This window comes from Odocoileus virginianus, chromosome 2, assembly GCF_023699985.2.
Source record: "Odocoileus virginianus isolate 20LAN1187 ecotype Illinois chromosome 2, Ovbor_1.2, whole genome shotgun sequence".
Classification (NCBI taxonomy): Eukaryota; Metazoa; Chordata; class Mammalia; order Artiodactyla; family Cervidae; genus Odocoileus; species Odocoileus virginianus.
Genome location: NC_069675.1, coordinates 82,272,068 through 82,293,484, shown reverse-complemented (window position 1 = coordinate 82,293,484; position 21,417 = coordinate 82,272,068). Strand labels below are relative to the sequence as shown.

Genomic DNA, 21,417 nt, shown 5'->3' with positions numbered 1-21,417 from the left:
CTTAAAATGAATTAATGTAAATATACATGAAGTTTAAATGAACTACTATGTTTACCCTAGTATTCACCAGAGTACTCTCCATAAGTAACTAATTATTGATTTATTAATTCAAACATATGAATTAAAGAATTATATTTTCCCAATTCTGAAAATTATTGAGATCCATATAACAGCTTGACAAATTAAGAAACCTATAATGTTTATCATAAAAGCACTGGGAAATAAAAACATAATAGTTTGCTAAGATACTGAAATAAGATTTAGTTACACAGCTTCAAAATGAACTGAAATAAAATCTCTCAATTTAAAAATTACTGTTAAGAGTACCAGACATGCTTTTTAAATCAGAAAAGGATTCAATCTATGAGATTTAAAATGTGATGAAATGGAAATATTTAAATTTATTGACTTACTCTCTCTTATGTTATCCCAATTCCACTGATCATTCTTAAAGAAAGGATGTTGTTTGATTTCTTCGACCCCATTTCTTCCAAGGCGTACCTCCCTAAATAATGCAATTAAACATTCTGTTATAAAGAGTAAGATTATAAAAATACAAAAATACTCTTATCTCAACGAGGATCAGAATAAGGATCAGAAATGAGTTTAAAAAAATGGAAAAGCTTCAGCTTAAATACTGCTCAAAAATAAGCAATCTAATTTTACAGCATGTGATCTCTCTAAATAATGAATGTCTTGGAAAAGAAATTATGTTTCTATTTGTACTTTGCCTCAAATGAAAGTAGAGGAGGCTTTCAATTAAAAAAGTCACTGGCATGCGCCAAAATCATATGACCAATCTTAGGGCATAAAATGAATGGAGATCTAATTGCTGGCTCAGAAGAATTTTTTAAAAACCTCTATAATAAAAATGTTATTTAAAAAAATCCTCCCCCCTTCTTAATAAGAACTCACATATTGTGATTGAAGTTATCCATATTCACTCTAGATAGATCTACATCTATATTAAATGTAAGTTAAATATAAATATGTGTTGCATTTATATTAAAACTGTCAATATGAATACAAGAAAAATGTTGCTAATAATTTCATTCTTTGACTTTTTGAGTCTTCAATGAAGACTATGTGGAAATAATAAGCAATTATGCCCCTGGAGCTATGTTTAACACAAATAAGAAAATGTGTAAAGTTTATAGAAGGAAGTACTCCTAGCCACACTAGTGGCATTAAATTCTTCTCAAACTATCTTTTCTCCACCTACAATCATTCTTTAGATTGCAACTACCACCGACCATAAATCACTAAGGCTAGTCTTTCATGAATGGTACTCCTCTCATTAACACATGCTATATATCCTGTTTTATATTTTACCTTTCAGCACAAATTATAATCATTTCTATCAACTCCACTTAGTCCTCAAAGCAAATATTATGTAAAATTTATTTTAAGTTTATCACCATGAAGTGTTCATTAATTACATAATTAACAAAGTTTTATTTTACAAATGATTGATAAATAAATGAAAAATATTAAAGTAATGAGGAAAAATATAATTTTCTGCTTTGTATGGAAAAATAAACAATTCATAGTACTTAGTTTGACAAGAATCAGGGAAACAGTTCTTAATAATGGAATATACCCCATGTGACATTTCTGGGGGTCAAATCTGCAACTCAAGTAGGTCAATTTTAAAATGTATAGCCCAGAAATCCATCTTTAAGATTTTATCCTACAAAAAGTATGCAAAGAGAAATGTATGAGAATGGTCACTATAGTACTGCTTGTAACAGCAACTGGCAAACAAACAATAAGGCATGCTCAGGAAGACAGCATCACTGAGCAAGAAATGTCCTCAGTTATCATCTAAATCTGATCCCATCATATTTAGAATGAGTAAAATTATTTCTCCAGAAAGTAAAATAATTTCCCTAAAATCATTAAGTCTGGTCTAAGGTGGAAGCACCCACTTGTATGCGTTGGCCCTTTGACAGGATGACTCCTATCACAAACGTAAAGTGGGAAACCAGAAAATAGAGAGGGCAAGGGAGACACTTCAAGGAGCTTTCCAGGCTTCTCTTTTTTTAAGGCAGGTTTTCACAATAATGTTCATCTATTTTAAGAAATATAGAATTTTCAGGATGGACTTGCTTATATTCAAATGCAAATTAAAAGGGGCTGGGAAGGAGGCAGTGCAAAGTCAGACACAGTTTTTAAGATTATTAACTTTTGAGTATTTATCTGCACAAAATGTTCTCCTCTCAAAAGCTGTACACTCAAAAGCAATATGGCTCAATCATTTTAAAGGATAAAATGTGAAAAACACAAAAGCTTTCTTTTCTCTCAGATGCACTATTTTATCAAGTTTTCTTTTTAGATATGAGGGTTAAGATCAGAGTTGGATCACCATCAGGCTGCACATACAAAATGACAATGGTAACCCAATCCCAGGCTAAGCAGTAGGAAAAGGCTAAACCAGAATTAAATGCAAGTTGGATAAAAAGACTGATTTTATATGTGTATATATAAGAGTTAAGTAAGCTTTCACTTCTACAAGTCTAAAAGCTACAAGGATTCTCTACAAAGAAATCTCTATAAAGAAATTTAATGTATATTACCTATCCGTTAAGAAGGCACAGATGAGATTCTTCGCATGTTTAGAAATTTCTGCATCTTCAGGGAAACACAGTGAGTTTTTATGATCCATAATTTTGCTGTATGTTCCTACAAGTGAATCTGCATAAAATGGAGTATCCCCTAAAGTACCAAGAAAGAAGACACAGAGTGTAACAGAGAATGCAAGTTAAACATTTTTTACCAAATATGTTTAGATTCATTGCATGCATGTAAGAAGGAAATGTCTATGGGACAGGAATCTCAGTCAAACAAACATGTACACACCAAGAATATATTTAAGTTTTAACCATACCAATAAGTCCGTAACTTTTAAAATAAAAATAAAATCAATACTAACTGTACAATGTGTTGGGAAATATATAATGAGAAAAAAATCAATTTACTGGATAATTTAACAGATTACTAAGTGTGATCAGATCAGTTACAGCCTTCTAATGCTTCAGCTAAATCAAACCTTTTGTTATACAATACAGTAGTCACCAACCACAAGTGGCACTTTAAATTAATTAAAATGAAATAAAATAAAAAATTCATTTCCCTAGTCACATTAGCTGTATTTCAAAAGCCCAACACGGCAGGTCCCCACCATACTAAACAGTGCAGACATAAGCCACTTTCATCATAATAGCCTGGACAATGCAGCTCTAAGAGTCAGATCAGCCTCATTATTCTACATACAAGGAAGCCAGGCCCAGATAGATGACATGATTTGCCTACGAGGACACACAGCTAGAACTGAAAATGGCAGAATCATTCTCCAAATACAGTGCTCCTGCCAAATGATGACTGTGATAAAGAGGCACTGAAATGAGTATAAAGACTTTCGAAAAAGTTCACAGCATCATTTTGGCCAGTACTCAAATTCTAAGAGTTAAAGGCCCTGCCAGTGTGGTTCAAATCACCTTAGTACAAACCAGACTTCCCCAAGTCAGCCAAAAAGAAGTGCTCAGATAGTTTTTGTTTTCCAAGGGTAGCAGAGGAGAGTTTAGAATTCAAGATTTTTCTAGTGTGATTTTTTACTGCAGTAGACTCTTTGAAGTGAAGTCTAGTGCCAACCAACCTGATGAGTGAGCACCAGAGTATGCTCAGAATACTGCATATCAGTGCCATTCAAACTCATTAAATTCAGCTCTCAGAGCTGAAAACGGTAGCATGTGTATAAATGGTTCTCTTCAAAAAACCCAGGTGACTTCCTCCAAAGTATATTATTTTTTAAAACTCTGGGAGAGTCTAGGCAAATGATGGAATATATTCCACTTTCAAAATACTACAAAACACACCCAATAATCATCAGACAGGGCCCAGACATAGGGAGAACAGACAGCTACCTAAGAGAATACAGTATGTACAAAGAGACCCACTGCAATGACAAAGGCCCAGAACAAAGCAAGTCACAGCAGGACATGATACTTAGCACAGCAAGGTCAACACTACATGTACACACATGGTCATCAAGAGAAGGCATTTTAACTACAAAAAGTTTTAGGAGAAAGGGTTACCTAATTTTGTACTGAGGGGTTTTTTTTGTTGTTGTTGTTGTTTTAAGCAATAACCATATTCAATCATTATACAGATTTTACAGATTTTCACCACCAATTTCTAACAGAGTCACAGAAAAGAAATTCTCCAAGTTGTAACACTAATTCACTCTAAATTCTTATAATGTTATCAGCCTTAACACATTTGCCTCATAAATTAGACTTTGCTATATCTTCCCTGGGCTGCCCTCATAGGTCAGTTGGTAAAGAATCCGCCTGCAATGCAGGAGACACCAGTTCAATTCCTGGGTTGGCAAGACCTGCTGGAGAAGGGACAGGCTACCCACTCCAGTATTCTTAGGTTTCCCTTGTGGTTCAGCTGGTAAAGAATCCGACTGCAATGTGGGAGACCTGGGTTTGATCCCTGAGTTGGGAAGATACCCTGGAGAAGGGGAAGGGTACTCACTCCAGTATTCTGGCTTGGAGAATTCCATGGACTGTATAGACCACGGAGTTGCAAAGAGTTGGACACAACTGAGCAACTTTCACCCCTCACCCTAAAGCCACTGGTTTACTTGGCCAGAAGATATTTTTGTGACTCTAGTACTTAGGAGGAGGAAATCTTAAAATTGAAATCTATGTTGTAAAGAAGAGTTTTGAAATATCTGAGCATTTCAAATTTTGATGTGGCCAAAGTAAAAGAAATTATTTAACTTGTCTCTGAGTTTTCTGAGATTGAAACACTATTATAAAATATATTTATCTTGATAGTCAAATGGTCAATAGCAATATTTGACTGGAATTACAAACCAAATATATATACAAGAGCAAATACAAGAAACACAGTTTACAAAAACTAATTACATAACATAATTACATAAACTGAATACTTTCAGTTCCCTATTTACAACAGAATACTATTAATCAAAGAGGACACAAACAGATGGAGAAACATACCATGTTCATGGATTGGAAGAATCAATATTGTCAAAATGGCTATTCTACCCAAAGCAATCTATAGATTCAATGTAATCCCTATCAAGCTACCAACGGTATTTTTCACAGAACTAGAACAAATAATTTCACAATTTGTATGGAAATACAAAAAACCTCAAATAGCCAAAGTAATCTTGAGAAAGAAGAATGGAACTGGAAGAATCAACCTGCCTGACCTCAGGCTCTACTACAAAGCCACAGTCATCAAGACAGTATGGTACTGGCACAAAGACAGAAATATAGATCAATGGAACAGAATAGAAAGCCCAGAGATAAATCCACGAACCTATGGACACCTTATCTTCGACAAAGGAGGCAAGGATATACAATGGAAAAAAGACAACCTCTTTAACAAGTGGTGCTGGGAAAACTGGTCAACCACTTGTAAAAGAATGAAACTAGAACACTTTCTAACACCATAAACAAAAATAAACTCAAAATGGATTAAAGATCTAAATGTAAGACCAGAAACTAAAAAACTCCTAGAGGAGAACATAGGCAAAACACTCTCTGACATAAATCACAGCAGGATCCTTTATGACCCACCTCCCAGAATACTGGAAATAAAAGCAAAAATTAACAAATGGGACCTAATGAAACTTAAAAGCTTCTGCACAACAAAGGAAACTATAAGTAAGGTGAAAAGACAGCCCTCAGATTGGGAGAAAATAATGGCAAATGAAGCAACAGACAAAGGATTGATTAATCCAAAAATATACAAGCAACTCCTGAAGCTCAACTCCAGAAAAATAAATGACCCAATCAAAAAATGGGCCAAAGAACTAAACAGACATTTCTCCAAGGAAGACATACAGATGGCTAACAAACACATGAAAAGATGCTCAACATCACTCATTATCAGAGAAATGCAAATCAAAACCACAATGAGGTACCATTACACGCCAGTCAGGATGGCTGCTATCCAAAAGTCTACAAGCAATAAATGCTGGAGAGGGTGTGGAGAAAAGGGAACCCTCTTACACTGTTGGTGGGAATGCAAACTAGTACAGCCACTATGGAAAACAGTGTGGAGATTTCTTTAAAAACTGGAAATAGAACTGCCATATGACCCAGCAATACCACTTCTGGGCATACACACTGAGGAAACCAGATCTGAAAGAGACACGTGCACCCCAATGTTCATCGCAGCACTGTTTATAATAGCCAGGACATGGAAGCAACCTAGAGGACCATCAGCAGACGAATGGATAACGAAGCTGTGGTACATATACACCATGGAATATTACTCAGCCGTTAAAAAGAATTCATTTGAATAGTTCTAATGAGATGGATGAAACTGGACCCCTTATACAGAGTGAAGTAAGCCAGAAAGATAAAGACCATTACAGCATACTAACACATATATATGGAATTTAGAAAGATGGTAATGATAGCCCTATATGCAAAACAGAAAAAGAGACACAGATGTACAGAACAGACTTTTGGACTCTGTGGGAGAAGGCGAGGGTGGGATGTTTCAAGAGAACAGCATGTATATTATCTAGTGAAACAGATCACCAGCCCAGGTGGGATGCATGAGACAAGTGCTCGGGCCTGGTACACTGGGAAGACCCAGAGGAATCGGGTGGAGAGGGAGGTGAGAGGGGGGATGGGGATGGGGAATACATGTAACTCCATGGCTGATTCATGTCAATGTATGACAAAACCCACTGAAATGTTGTGAAGTAATTAGCCTCCGATTAATAAAAATAAATGAAAAAAAAAAAAAAAAGAAAATCTTAGAATGAAGGTCCACTGCAGCTGTAAATTTGCTTCTTGTTCTAGTATTTTCTTAATCAAAAAGGTCTACGAAAGGACTATTTCCTAGCAGTAGACTTTCAATTCCTTTCATAATCTACTCAATTATTGTACCAGCATGAGGCTTCGTTTTAATTTTCCAATCAACTCTGTCATAGACACTATCAATTCAAAGGTTTAAAGAAATTCTACTTTCTCCTTAGAACACAAGCAATTAACTTTTTTATAATCTCACATTTTTTACTTAGAACTAAAGTGTTATCAGATAGGTTTTAAAAAAAGATCCCAGTTTACTTACCCACCAGCATCTCAAAAAGGAAAACACCCACGGACCACCAATCACATTCTCGCCCATAATAACCATCACCCCCTTGTGATTTCAGGACCTCAGGTGATATATAATCAGGTGTTCCAACTGCTGTATCACAGTGCACCATGCCTGTCTAGGTAAAGTGCAGAGAGAGGAAAAAAGATGTATATAAAATGTGAGTAAAAATACACACATATAAGCAAAACTAATCCATTTATTATTATTTATACAGTGACTACCCACTGCTACCAACAGATCTTCACTGCTGACATGGTTTTGGGAGGACAGAGGATAGACGCATTATGAAATGCAGAAAAATGTCTGGATTATGGGAGATCAGTGATAATTTTCCAACTCTAAAATACTAGAGGCTTCATCAATGAAAGAAGGAAAAGGTGGCTAACTTCATGGGAATTTCATGCAAATCAACATCGTCTCTTTCTTACACTATTAAGCAGTTAACAAGAGAAGTACAAAATGTGGTCTTAATGCACCTGACCTGGGGAAAAGAAAAGAATCATGAAAGGAAGCTTTAATATTTCCAAAGAAACTGAAGTGATTAAAACTGCAAAGGCCTCACCTCTGGAGGCTGGATAAAGAAATGGGTATTAGTTCACCCATTCTTCTTGGTATTATTATACCAAGAAAAAAATGCCAGAAACAGACCAACTATTTAAATCAAAAGATCTTAATTGTTTGAAAGATATACCTCAAAGCTGCATGTTTAGAAATGTGGAGCTGTGGCATCAAGGTATTTGGCAAAATGATAAAAACACTCTTTTCTGTGTTTAGTTTCTGTAGGAAATAAGATAATCCCTATCTGATGTCTTTCTGACAAGAACCACTGTAGATAATATCTATGTGTGTGTTTATTTTATAGCATGTGTGTGTGTGTGTGTGTGTGTGTGTGTGTGTCTGTCTGTCGGTGTATGCTGCAAGATTAAATCACAACAGTATAGAGTAGTGTGGTGCTAACTAATACCCATTTACTTCCAGCTATGTACAAACATGGAAAAACTTCACAGATTAAGTTACATGCCTTTCATTTTCTCTATCTACCTAATTTAAAAAGTGTGTCACCTAATAAGTTTATTCCTAATAAGTAAGCTATATAAACTAGCAAACTACTAAGTACTATGACCACCTTGGAAAAAGAAAGTTCAGTGTATTTTATAAACATGACTTACATAAATGCTTTTATTTAAATGCAATAAAACATCATATATGGGAAGTTAAGTTTCAAAAGCAATCTTTTCATTCCTCAAAAATCAGCAAAAATAACTCAATGATTTTATTTTCCCAAGTATACAGCAAACAGAGGTCATTTGAGTTTAAATATAAATAAAATAAAAAATTTGGAAATAATTGAGCAAATTATGATGGCAATACGCTGCATGGGTTATTATTTAGGATAAAAAATGAAGATGACAATGCCTGACTACAAAAACCAGGATATAAAATTAATTTTTATCATTAACTACCTTATATTTGACCCCCCCCTTTTTTTTTACTTCTACTGAAGGAAAAATTCATAAAGACTTACTAGGGTACATAAAAATCTCTTCATTTCACATTTATCCATGTAAGTTAGACTTCCAAAAAATGAATCTCGTGACACTTAAATAGCTAAAACCTGGCCAGACACAAAAGTGCCACTAAAAGAAAATTTGTTTAGCATTCAAAGATTCAGAGGAAGAAAAGGATAAGAAAAGAACTGGCAAACAAGTTAGGCTTCAAAGGAATGAGAGTTGGTATGGCAGCTTAGGAAAAAAGAGCAAAAACAAAGGGACAAGAATGACTTTATATAAAGTTCAAGAAATGCAGTAAAGGCCAAATCAGCTAAATGTAAAACTTCACATGATGAAGCTGGAAAAGGAAAGATGGAGGTCAGTTTGAATAACTGCTTATTTGTAGAAAAGAAACACTCTGCTGGGACTAAATAATTTTTGCACAGTAGACTATGCTGCTGGTACCCTGTTTTCGAAAACTTAATATTTCAACCACCATCTTTGGTTGATGGTGGCATGCTCTGGCAAGCATGTTGAGGGTTAAAAAAGTTTTTTTAAATAAATATTTGGGAAAGATGGTGGCACTAGTGGTAAAGAACCCGCCTGCCCACACAAAGGTGAGTTAGATCCCTGGATCGGGAAAATCTTGGAGTAGGAAATGACTACCCACTCCAGTATTCTTGCTTGGGAAATCCCATGGACAGAGGAGCCTGGTGGGCTACAGTCCATGGCGTTGCAAAGAGTTGGACATGAGTGAAGTGACTAAGCACACATGCACTTAAAAACTATCTCATGGGGAATTCTCAAATTACACAAATATAAACTTTATATTTACAACAAATCTCTGATTCTCTTCTAAAGAAATACAGGAAGGATAAACCACAAACTAAGAGACTGGTTTACCTACAGGGGGTGAGTAGGAAAAGGGTAGAAAGAAGCAAGTACAGTACAGGAATGAGGTGGTGGGATAAGGAGGGGGCAGGTGATCCTTCTCTGAGGATGTAATTTGTACAGTTCTGACTCTTAAACCAGAGGAATGCTTCACATATCCAAAAAATAAATAAGTAAAATCAACCAGATGTGGGACAATTCTAAATGGAACACCAACAGTAAGAAACGGACCTGTTTCATAAATTAATAACATAACCACACCAAAGAAGGTAGAGAGGAAAAGAACAGACCTAGGTTACCTTGGAAAACAGTTGGGAGTATATATAATGAGAGCCAGGTTTCTCACTATCCAAAAAAGTAAATACAAAAAAGAAAGGAGGAAGACTAGAATGAATCCTGTGCCATAAAACTAGAATCAGAAGTATCATATGAACTCATGATTTTTAATATACTTCATATACAGACTAGTAAGTACAGAATTAAATATGAACATGTATGTGCATGTGAGTTAGTATAGTATATACAATATACACATGACCACTAACAGGGTCTAGAAGTAATGACACTCCAAAAGCAATGAATACATCTAACACCCAAATACTGATTTTTAAATACCATTCTTGAATAAAAGGAATTAGATCTTCTTTGAGAAGTGTTTGTTTTCAGGGCTGGAACACAGAAAATACAAAATAGTGTTCAACAACTTACAGTACAAAGAAAGAAAAAGAAAAGAAAATGCTCCCTAGAGGGTACATGTTAAAAAGCTAGAGGAGCCAACTTAAAAGACTTCACAAGATAAGCAAACTTTGAACTGAGTTTCAAAGTGTGAGTAGGAACTTGCCAAGCAGAGTGTATTCAATAGAATGTATTAGATTGGTATAACTGTAATGTTTTGAATCATAAATTTTAAAGCATCATAAGTACACTCAAACACATCTTTATTAATCAAAACAGGACCCATTATAATCAACACATTTTTGCCAGCAAGAATTAAGTTTGTTTATATCTGTAGCATAAAAATGCATGCCTTGTGAATCATGATCTTTTGGAAAGCATTTTCTGCCTCCTGCTGGTTATGGAAGCATTTTCCCTACAAAAAGTTGTCGAGATGCTTGAAGAAGTGGTAGTCAGTTGGCGAGAGGTCAGGTGAATACGGTGGATGAGGCAAAACTTAGTAGTCCAATTTGTTCAACTTTTGAAGCATTGATTGTGTGACATGCAATTGGGCGTTGTTGTGAAGAAGAACTGGGCCCCTTCTGTTGACCAATGCTGGCTGCAGGTACTGCAGTTTTCAGTGTATCTTATTGATTTGCTGAGCATACTTCTCAGATGTAATGATTTCATCAGGATTCAGAAAGCTCTAGTGGATCAGACAGACAGAAGACCACCAAACAGTGAGCACAACCTTTTTCTGGTCCAAGTTTGGCTTTGGGAAGTTCGCTGGAGCTTCTTCTCAGTCCAACGACGATGTGGTCATTGCCAATTGTATAAAATCCATTTTTCATTGCACATTATAATCTGATTGCAAAATGGTTCATTGCAGTTGTGTAGAATAAGAGATGACACTTCAAATGACAATTTTTTCTGATTTGTGGTCAGCTTACAAGGCACACACCTAGCGAGCTTTTCACCTTTCCAATTTGCTTCAAGTGCCAAACGATGGTAGAATAGCTGACATTGAGTTCTTCGGCAACTTTTTGTGTAGTTGTTAAAGTGGATCAGCTTCAATGATGGCTCTCATTGGTCGCTGTCAACTTCCAATGGCTGGCCACTGTGCTCCTCATCTTCAAGGCACTTGTCTCCTTTGCAAAATTTCTTGAACCACCACTGTATATCTGTTAGCAGCTCCTGGCCCAAATGTGTTGTTGATGTTGCAAGTTGTCTCCACTGCTTTACAACCCATTTTAAACTCAAATAAGAAAATCACTTGAATTTGCCTTTTGTCTAACTTCATTTCCATAGTTTAAAATAAACATAAAATACACAGCTAGTAATAAGTCATTAGCAAAAATACATAAAGCGAGAAATGAGCATTAAAATGATGTATAACACAACCACAGTTATTTATGTATTCCAATATCAACTGGCAAAGTTCAACAAAGAAAAATGGCAATTGCTTTTGCACCAACCTTATATAAAAGCCAGGAATCATGAAATACCATGGGTATAAAAGAAACTATTTAAGACCTCTGAAACACAAGGTACAAGAGAACAAATGATAGAGAATGAAGGTGAAACACTAGGCAGGGATTATATCACCTTAAGAGGAGGCTTCAGGTAACTAGGTAAGGAGTTTCAACTTTCTTTAATAAATGATAGAAATCTACTAAAGGGTTTCAAGTTTGAAAGAAACATAAACAGATATGCATTTTCAAAAGCTTCTTCAAAAGTACTTTATCTTACATGGATCAGATAATGTGTGTTTGCTGGACACATCTAGTGTTTCATAACTGAATGTCATAAGTGGAAAGATTTACTGACAACAAAAAAATGGTCAGAGGATTTAGCATAGTCATTGAAGCAGAAGTAGATGTTTTTCTGGAATTCCCTTGCCTTCTCTATGATCCAATGAATGTTGGCAATTTGATCTCTGGTTCTTCTGCCTTTTCTAAACCCAGCCTATACATCTAGAGGGCTTCCCTGGTGGCTCCGATGGTAAAGAATCTGCCTGCAATGCAGGAGACTGGTTCAATCCCTGGGTTGGGAAGATCCACTGGAGAAGAGAGTGGCAACCCACTTCAGTATTCCTGCCTGGAGAATTCCCTGGACAGAGGAGCCTGGTGGGCTACAGTCCATGGGGTCGCAAAGAGTCAGACACGACTGAGCAACTTTGGCTTTCACATCTGTAAGCTCTCGGTTCACACAATGCTAAAGCCTAGCTTGCAGGATTTTGAGCATAACCTTGCTAGCATTTGAAATGAGTGCAATTTCCTAGCAGTCTGAACATTCTTTGGCATTGTCCTTCTTTGGGATTGGAATGAAAACTGACCTTTTCCAGTCCTGCAGCTACTGCTGAGTCTTTCAAATTTGCTGACATACTGAGTGCAGCACTTTAACAGCAATATCGTTTAGGATTTTAAATAACTCAGCTGGAATTCCATCACCTCCAGTAGCTTTGTTTGTAGTAGCGCCTCCTAAGGCCTGCTTGACTTCACACTCCAGGATGCCTGGCTCTAGGTGAGTGACCACACTATCGTGGTTACCCTAGTCATTAAGATCTTTTTGGTATAGTTCTTCTGTGTATTCTTGTTACCTCTTACTATACTAATAGCCTATAAGAGCTTATGGTAAACACATTACAATGGCTATGTATTAGAGAAAGAGAATAAAATAAAAACAACTGAAAGGGGGAAAACATAATTGGAAAAAAAAAAACCAAATGAGGTCTTTGTGTGGATAACTAATACAATAAGTTGTGAGCTGAGGAACATAATTAACTACATGTACTATTAAAAATAGTAAACAAAATTATATACACCATATTTTATTTTGCCCTATAGAGACAATTTAAGATATTTAAACAGCTGAATTTAGTATTTACTTACATGCTTGTAAAATAATTTTTTAAACACCATATTCTGACCTGTTCCATACTTGCATATTCAACATCTTTCTTTCCTTAACCACCTTTACCCATCCTAAAAACACATGGTGTGATTTCTCTGCACCCTCCCAAAGGTTCTTGGTTTAATGAAAATCAGAGCACACTCATGGAAGTGCAACACATAAATATCATTTGTTATGTATAACAGACATTAAAAAGTTTAGTATTCTGTTAGAAAATTACTTCATTTTCATTAAAGATCATTTTCACTGGTAATCACTTTATACTACATTTTGATAACCACCACAAGAGGGAGCTTTGGTCCACCTACTAAACATTGATTAGTATATGCAGAACACAAACATAGTAATACTCTATGAAGAGGACCAGAGAACCCAAGAGATGTTACATTTTAGCTGGGTAGACAGGGCATACAAACCTAGATAGAAAAAAGTGCCCTGCGAAGTACAGCATGAATTCTAAGTGAGTAACATTATGGACATTATGACAGAGAGTAATCAGTCAGGTTAGCATTATCAGAGAAAACTTTCTACATGAGGTAAAAAAATCAGAGCTGAGCTTGAAGAAAATGGATCACTGATGACAATCAATAAAAGTGAATATCAAATAGTTGGCATAAATAAGTTGAGAAGTAAAGAGAAAAGGAAATCAGCTTAATTCAAAATAAAAGTCTTGACAAGATAACTAACAAGAATACATAGAAATAAAACATGATCTCTCCCAATCAGGAATGAATTACTGCCAGGAATTATAGCACACTTACATAGAGATCATTATAAACATGAACTAGTTTTGACTGGTAGCAAATGTTTGTCAAAGTGCTATGAGGAAGATGATTACTTATCTGAGTTCTTATTTCTCTTGGATTCACCAAATCTACAAAGTATTCTACAACTAGATGAATGATTTAGTAAAGGAAATGTTTTGATTTAGATATTTTACTACCTTGCTTGAGTCATTACATAGTTAGTAAAACTAAATTTATATATTTTTTAAATTATGAAGTCTAGATATATTGTTTTCTTTTTGTCTCTTAAAAAAACTAGCATTAAAAAAAAACACAAAACTCGCTTATTACTTACTTCATCCATCTTCATACATGTGCCAAAATCTGCTAATTTTAGATGTCCATGTTTATCCAAGAGCATGTTGTCAGGCTTCACATCTCTGTGAATTAAACCCATGGAGTGTATGGCATCCAAAGCAAGAACAACTTCAGCAGTATAAAATTTGGCCCATTTTTCAGGTACATCATAGTTACTCATAAGGTTTACAAGGTCTCCACCAGGCATGTACTCCATTACCATGTACAGATACTTATCATCTTGAAAGGCACAAAAGAGCTGGAAAACAAAACAAGAAGGAAAAAAAGTTTAAAAAAAGAAAAGAGGGACTTCCCTGGTGGTCCAGTGGCTCAGACTCTGCACTCCCAATGCAGGGAGCCTGGGTTCGATCTCTGGTCAGGGACCTAGATCCCACATGCCACAACTAAGACCCAGTGCAACCAAATAAATAAATAAAAATATTAAAAAAGGAAAAAAGAAAACTAGAACTGTTAACAGAAAAAAATCCCAAAATCAATACTGCTATTGAAAAAGACAAATTACTGTAAAACCAACACAGAGTTAAACTTTATGAAATCTTTGACTTTAGATTTGGATATCTTTAATGGAGAACCAGTTATTGGATAAAACTATTATACGGATATCTTCTTCATGCTTAAATAACAAAATATGCATAAATGTATCATTTTCCCTCTTGGAGAATACAGGAATCTATTTAAATAGACATATTTTAAAAGAGAAACAGAATAAGAAAGAGGAATATAAAAGGTGATGACAAAAGAATCCATAATAAAATAGCCCAACTTTCTGCAAATAGATTCCTGCACATAACTCACAAAGCAGAGAGCTGAGCAGGCAGTTTAGAAACACCTAAGATACCAGATTCAATAGATACCAGAAGAGGGAATAAGTCCCATACCACTGGGAAGAGTAATTTGTAGCCACATCTGGGACAGGGCCTTCTCCCTTCCTTTCCCCATCATCTTGTTCATAATCAATAGCAATTGGCAGTGTTAACTGCACTCAAACTAAAGCAGTGGCACTGGGACCTGAGAAAAAGCACACCAAGCTAGGGGATTTGCTGGGGCGTAGTTACCAGGGTCTCCTAATAAATCAGGTGAGAATAGGACTAATATTATTAGCACGAGAACTAGTAACAAGGCACCTAAGATTGGTCCTGACTCCCAGGAGAGACGAGAAACCACAAATTCAGAAGGAAAGGTTTCTGTACATTCCACCCAACAACATGTCCCACCCCTTCCTGAAAGCACACATCATAGACAGAAAAGATTTCCACAAACGGGAAAAAGAACAAAAACAAGAATCTAGTTATCTGAGGAGGTTTTACAAACAGTAGAAGAATGAGGAAAAGCAAAAAGCAAGGGAGACAGGAAAAGGTACATTCAACAAAACAAAGAGTTCCAAAAAATAGCTAGAAGAGACAAGAAGGCCTTCTTCAATGAACAATGCTTAACAAGACAAAAACAACAAAAGGGAAAAGACTAGAGATATCTTCAGGAAAACTGGAAACATCAAGGGAGCATTCCACCCAAAGAAGGGCACAATAAAGGATAAAGGTAGTAGAGACCTAGTAGATGCTGAAGAGATCAAGAAGAGATGGAAATAATACACAGAAGAACTGTATAAAAAAGATATTAATGAACTGGATTACTACGATGGTGTGGTTAGTCACCCAGAGCCAGACATTACAGAGTGCAAAGTCAAGTGGGCCTTACGATGTATTGCTAGTAATATAGCTAGTGGATGTGATGAAATTCCATCAGAACTATTCAAATCCCTAAAGGAAGATGCCATCAAGGTTTTTCATTCATTATGTCAGCAAATCTAGAAGACCCAGAAGTGGTCCCAGGACTGGAAAATCCTCATCCCAATTCCCAAGAAGGGTAGTACCAAAGGCTGTGCTAACCATCCGACAAGTGCACTCATCTCCCATGCGAGGAAGGTCATGCTTAAAATACTTAGATATTACGCAAGTATTACACGAACCAAGAACTTCCAGATGTCCAAACTGGGTTTAGAAAAGGAAGAGGAACTAGAAATCAAATTGCCAGCATTCACTGTATTATAGAGATAGCAAGGGAATTTCAGGAAAATATCTGTTTCCATCAACTACACTAAAGCCGTTAACTGGCTGATTCATGTCAATGTATGACAAAAACCACTACAATACTGTAAAGTAATTAGCCTCCAACTAATAAAAAAACTGAATTAATTAATTAAAAAAATAAATAAATAAAGCTGTTAACTGTATGGATCATGACAAACTGTGGGAAGCTCTTAGAGAGATGGGAATACCAGATCATCTTACCTGTCTTCTGAGAAACTTGTTTGCAGGTCAAGAAGCAACAGCTAGAATGCTGTATGGAACAACTGATTGGTTCAGGATCGAGAAAGAGTATGACAGGGCTGTCTGCTGTCATCTTGTTTTTTTTTTTTTTTCATTTATTTTTATTAGTTAGAGGCTAATTAATTTACAATATTGTAGTGGTTTTTGCCATACATTGACATGAATCAGCCATGGATTTACATGTGTTCCCCATCCTGATTCCCCCCTCCCACCTCCCTCCCCACCCCATCCCTCTGGGTCTTACCAGTGCACCAGCCCCGAGCACATGTCTCATGCATCCAACCTGGGCTGGTGATCTGTTTCACTATAGATAATATACATGTTTCAATGCTATTCTCTCAGCTCATCCCACCCTCGCCTTCTCCCACAGAGTTCAAAAGTCTGTTCTATACATCTGTGTCTCTTTTTCTGTCCTGCAAATAGAGTTATCATTACCATCTTTTTAAATTCCATATATATGCGTTAGGATACTGTATTGGTATTTATCTTTCTGGCTTGCTTCACTCTGTATAATGGGCTCCAGTTAATCCATCTCATTAGAACTGATTCAAATGTATTCTTTTTAATGGCTGAGTAATATCCCATTGTGTATATGTACCATAGCTTTCTTATTCATTTGTCTGCTGATGGGCACTTAGGTTGCTTCCATGTCCTGGCTATTATAAACAGTGCTGCAATGAACACTGGGGTACATCCTGTTTGTTTGACCTACAGGCTGAGCACATCATGAGAAATGCCAGGCTGGATGAGTTACAAGCTGGAATCAAGATAGGCAGGAGAAACATCAACAACCTCAGATATGTGGATGATACCACTCTAATGGCAGAAAGCGAAGAGGAACTAAAGAGCCTCTTGCTGAGGGTGAAAGAGGAGAGTGAAAAAGCTGGTTTAAAACTCAACATTCAAAAAACTATGATCATGGCATACAGACAGAAGGGGAAAAGATGGAAGTTGTGACAGATTTCCTCTTCTTGGGCTCTAAAATCACTGTGGACGGTGACTGCAGCCATGAAATCAGAAGACGGTTGTTTCTTGGCAGGAAAGCGATGACAAACCTAGACAGTGCTTTGAAAAGCAGAGACATTACACTTCTGAAAAAGGTCCATGAAGTCAAGGCTATGGTCTTTCCAGTGGTCAGGTATGGTTGTGAGAAGCTGGAATGTGAAGAAGGCAGAAAGCTAAAGAATTGATGCCTTTGGACTGTGGTGCTGGAGAAGACTCCCAAAGACCTTTGGACAGCAAGGAGATCAAACCAGTCAATCTTAAGGAAGATCAACCCTGAATATTCACTGGAAGGACTGATGCTGAAGCTCCAGTATTTTGGTCATCTGATGTGAACAGACAACTCATTAGAAAGTCCCTGACGTTGGGAAAGATCAAGGGCAGGAGAAGAGGGCGTCAGAGGATGAGATGGCTGAACGACATCACTGATGCAATGAACATGAACTTGGGCAAACTCCAGGAAATGATAAGAGACAGGGAGACCTGGCGTGCTGCTGTCCATGGGATCACAAAGAGTTGGACAGGACTGGGCAAATGAACAACAACAAGAATCAACAATTGAGAGAAACCAGTATCATGAAATAGAAGCAAAGCAATTCAAGAAACAGAAAGTTAACAGTCAAGGAAATGCTTAAATAGGACAAATTAAGAACAGCTCTAAAAATATAAAAACCAATAGCCTCAAAAGGATAACAAGTCACATCAAGTAAACAACAGGATGATATGGGAAAAAATCTGAAGCTTTGGCATTAAACATACAACTAATGATAAGAGAAAAATTATAGAGCAAGAAAATTGAGCAGAGTAACTTTCTCTCTCTGAAGTCACTGAAGAATTCAGATACGAAAAACAGAGCAAAGTTAGCAAAGTTCCAACATCTAGCTAAATGCAGTCTGGAAGAGAGAACATAGACCAGAAGAAAAAGAAAAAATAAATAGCAAACAAAAACCTCCAGAAATGAATAAAGTCAAAAATCTAGATCAAAAGGACTGCAAATGAAACAAAGAGAAACTAAGATAGTGCTAAACTCTCAGAAACCCAACAAAAAAAATTCTAAAAGTTTACAAAGACAAAAACTATCTTATGTACAAAACCCAAATCATATTGTTAACAAACATTTCAGCCAACACAGAAGACAAAAAACAGAGATATACCTTTAAAAATGTGAAGGAAAAAAAATTTCAATTCTAGAATATGGCAGTCTAAAAACAAACCCAATGAAATGGCAAAATAAATATGTATTACATCATGCATATTCTCAGAAATCTGATAACAAACCACTTCTGAAAGAACTGCTCAAGGAAAATGGTTTGACAAAATGAACAAATCCAAGTAAGAGAATTATGTGAGACATAAGAAAAGAGGGCAAATAAAATAATCTAGAAAAGTTTATTAAATATAATTACTGATACAAAATTAAATACTTTGAGAGAGTCAAGTCAAAATTAGAATAATTTTTAAATGGAAGGCGGTGAGATGCAGAGAAGAAAGGGACAAAAGACATTATAAGGCTGGTTACAAATTGCAAAGGGGGTATGCATGTGTATGTATGTGTGTGTGTGCATGTGTGTGTAATGCTATTAATGCTAAATGGCAAAAGGAAAGCTGTATATAAATGTGTGTGTGTGTGTGTGTGTGTGTGTGTGTGTGATGCTATTAACACTAAATGGCAAAAGGAAAGATGGATATAAATGGAGAGACACTCATGTTCCTGGAGAGAAAGTCAATATCATAAAGATGACAATTCTCTTCAAATTGATCAACAGAATCAATACAAACTCTATATCCCAGCAAGTTATTTCCCAGAAATCAACAAAAATTGATAATAAAATTTACATGGAAATGCAAATAACCTAGAAGAGCCAAAACTATCTTATAACAGAACAAAGCATCACAATTTCACACCTCAATACAAAACTACTGTATCAAAGCAGTACTGGTATGGTATAAGGATAGATATATAAATCAATGGAACAGAAGTGACAGTCTAGACATAGCCCATACATACAAAGGTGTCAGAGCAATTTAGTGGGAAAAGTAGTCTTCCTAATAAATGGTGTCTGAATAACTGGATATTCACAGGCAAAAATATGAACATTTTTAGGCCTCTACTTCACATCATACTCAAAAATTAACTCAAAATATATAGGTCATAGGACTGAAACTATAAAAATCTTATGATAAAACAAAGGAAAAATATTTATCACCTTAGATTAGACAAAAAAAATTTCTAATATAAAAAAATTGGCAAAATGAAAAACTGGCATAAGATTTGATCAAAATTAACATTTTCTGGCTTCAGAAAATCATATGAGAAGAGGAAAAGACAAACCACAGACTGAAAAGAAATACTAACAAGTTATATATATGATAAAGTATCTAGACTATACAAAGGACTCCTACAACTCAACAGGAACTCAAAGCAACATAATCTTTTAAAGGGTAAAAATCTGAACAGACATTTCACCAAAGAAGATACAAGAGTGGTCAATAAGCACATGAAAAGGCACTCACTATAATTGGTCATTAGTCAAGTTAAAACCACAACGAGATCTCACTTTATACACACCAGAATGACTATAGTAATAATAAGAAGAAAGACAGAATATCAAGTGTTGGCAAGAACGTGGAGAAACTGGAACCTCATATATGCTGATAAGAATGTAAAATGGCACAGCCACTTCGGGTAATAGTATGGTAACTTCTTTAAAAGTTAAACACAAATTTAGCACACAACTAAGACTCCATTCCTAGGTATATATCGAAGAGAAATGAAGTATGTCCACAAAAAGGCTTATATGCAAATGTTCACAGCAACATATTCACTATTTATAATAGTCCAAAGTGGAAGCAATTCGAATGCCCATCAAATGGTAAATGGACAAAGATAATGGGGTATCCACATAACTCCTCCCTCCTCAACTGGGTATCCTGCAATACAACTCTGATGCCAAGTACTTAGAGTTAGCATCGGACACTACAAGCTAAGAGCCTAGTCTTTCACATGACTGCCCTCACTTTAGACATTAGCTGTACTTCTGTACCTTGAGAGTCCCCAGGCCACCAGCATTTCTGGTTAACTACAAATTCTGGAGTTTCCATGACTCACTCAGGTTCAATAATTCACTGGGTTAACTCATAGAATTCAGGAAAGCACCATACTTCTGACTACAGTTTTACTGTAAAGGATACACATAAGGTGAGGACTGGGAGCTTCTGCATCTTCTCCTTGTGCAATCAGGGTGAATTACCATCTCAGTACATCAATGTCTTTACCAACCAAGAAGCTCCATTGAGTGTCAATGTCTGCAGCTTTCATTAGGATTTCATTACATAGGTACAATTAATTATATCATTGGGCATGTGATTAAACTCAATTTCCAACCTCCTTCTAGTACTCCTAGCTTGAAAGGCTGAGAGTTCTAATTCTCTAATCATGTGCTCATTTCTTTCTAATGATCAGCCCCCATCTCATCCAGTCCAGTTAGTTCAGTCACTCAGTCGTGTCTGACTCTTTGCGATCCCATGGACTGCAGTACGCCAGGCTTCCCTGTCCATCACCAACTGCCAGAGCTGACTCAAACTCACATCCATTTCATCCAAAAGTTATCCAAATGCCAACAGGAGTTGCCTCATTAGCATAACACACAGGAAATTGAAGAGTTTTTGGAGCTCTGTGCTAAGAACAAGGAACAAAGACCAAATATACTCTTGATTAAACCACATATAATGTGCTATGCTACTCAGTACTAAAAAGAAATGAAGTACAAGACATGCTACAATGTTCATGAACTTCAAAATCAGTGTGATAAGGGAAATGGACCAGATCCAAAAGACAGACAACATGTTGTATGATTCCATTTACCTGAAATGTCCAGGCAA

General features: G+C 36.1%; 1 protein-coding gene across 1 annotated transcript in view; it reads right to left on the bottom strand.

Moving 5' to 3' along the window:
• Positions 1-21,417, bottom strand: part of ROCK2 (Rho associated coiled-coil containing protein kinase 2) — a 133,302-nt gene that overhangs the window by 44,645 nt on the left and 67,240 nt on the right. Inside the window, exons 5-8 of the mRNA XM_070451592.1 lie at positions 14,184-14,444; positions 7,126-7,270; positions 2,577-2,715; positions 414-505 (exon numbers count right to left, since the gene is read on the bottom strand). Of these exons, the coding sequence (XP_070307693.1) occupies positions 414-505; positions 2,577-2,715; positions 7,126-7,270; positions 14,184-14,444 (637 nt within the window). The remainder of the gene's footprint in view (positions 1-413; positions 506-2,576; positions 2,716-7,125; positions 7,271-14,183; positions 14,445-21,417) is intronic.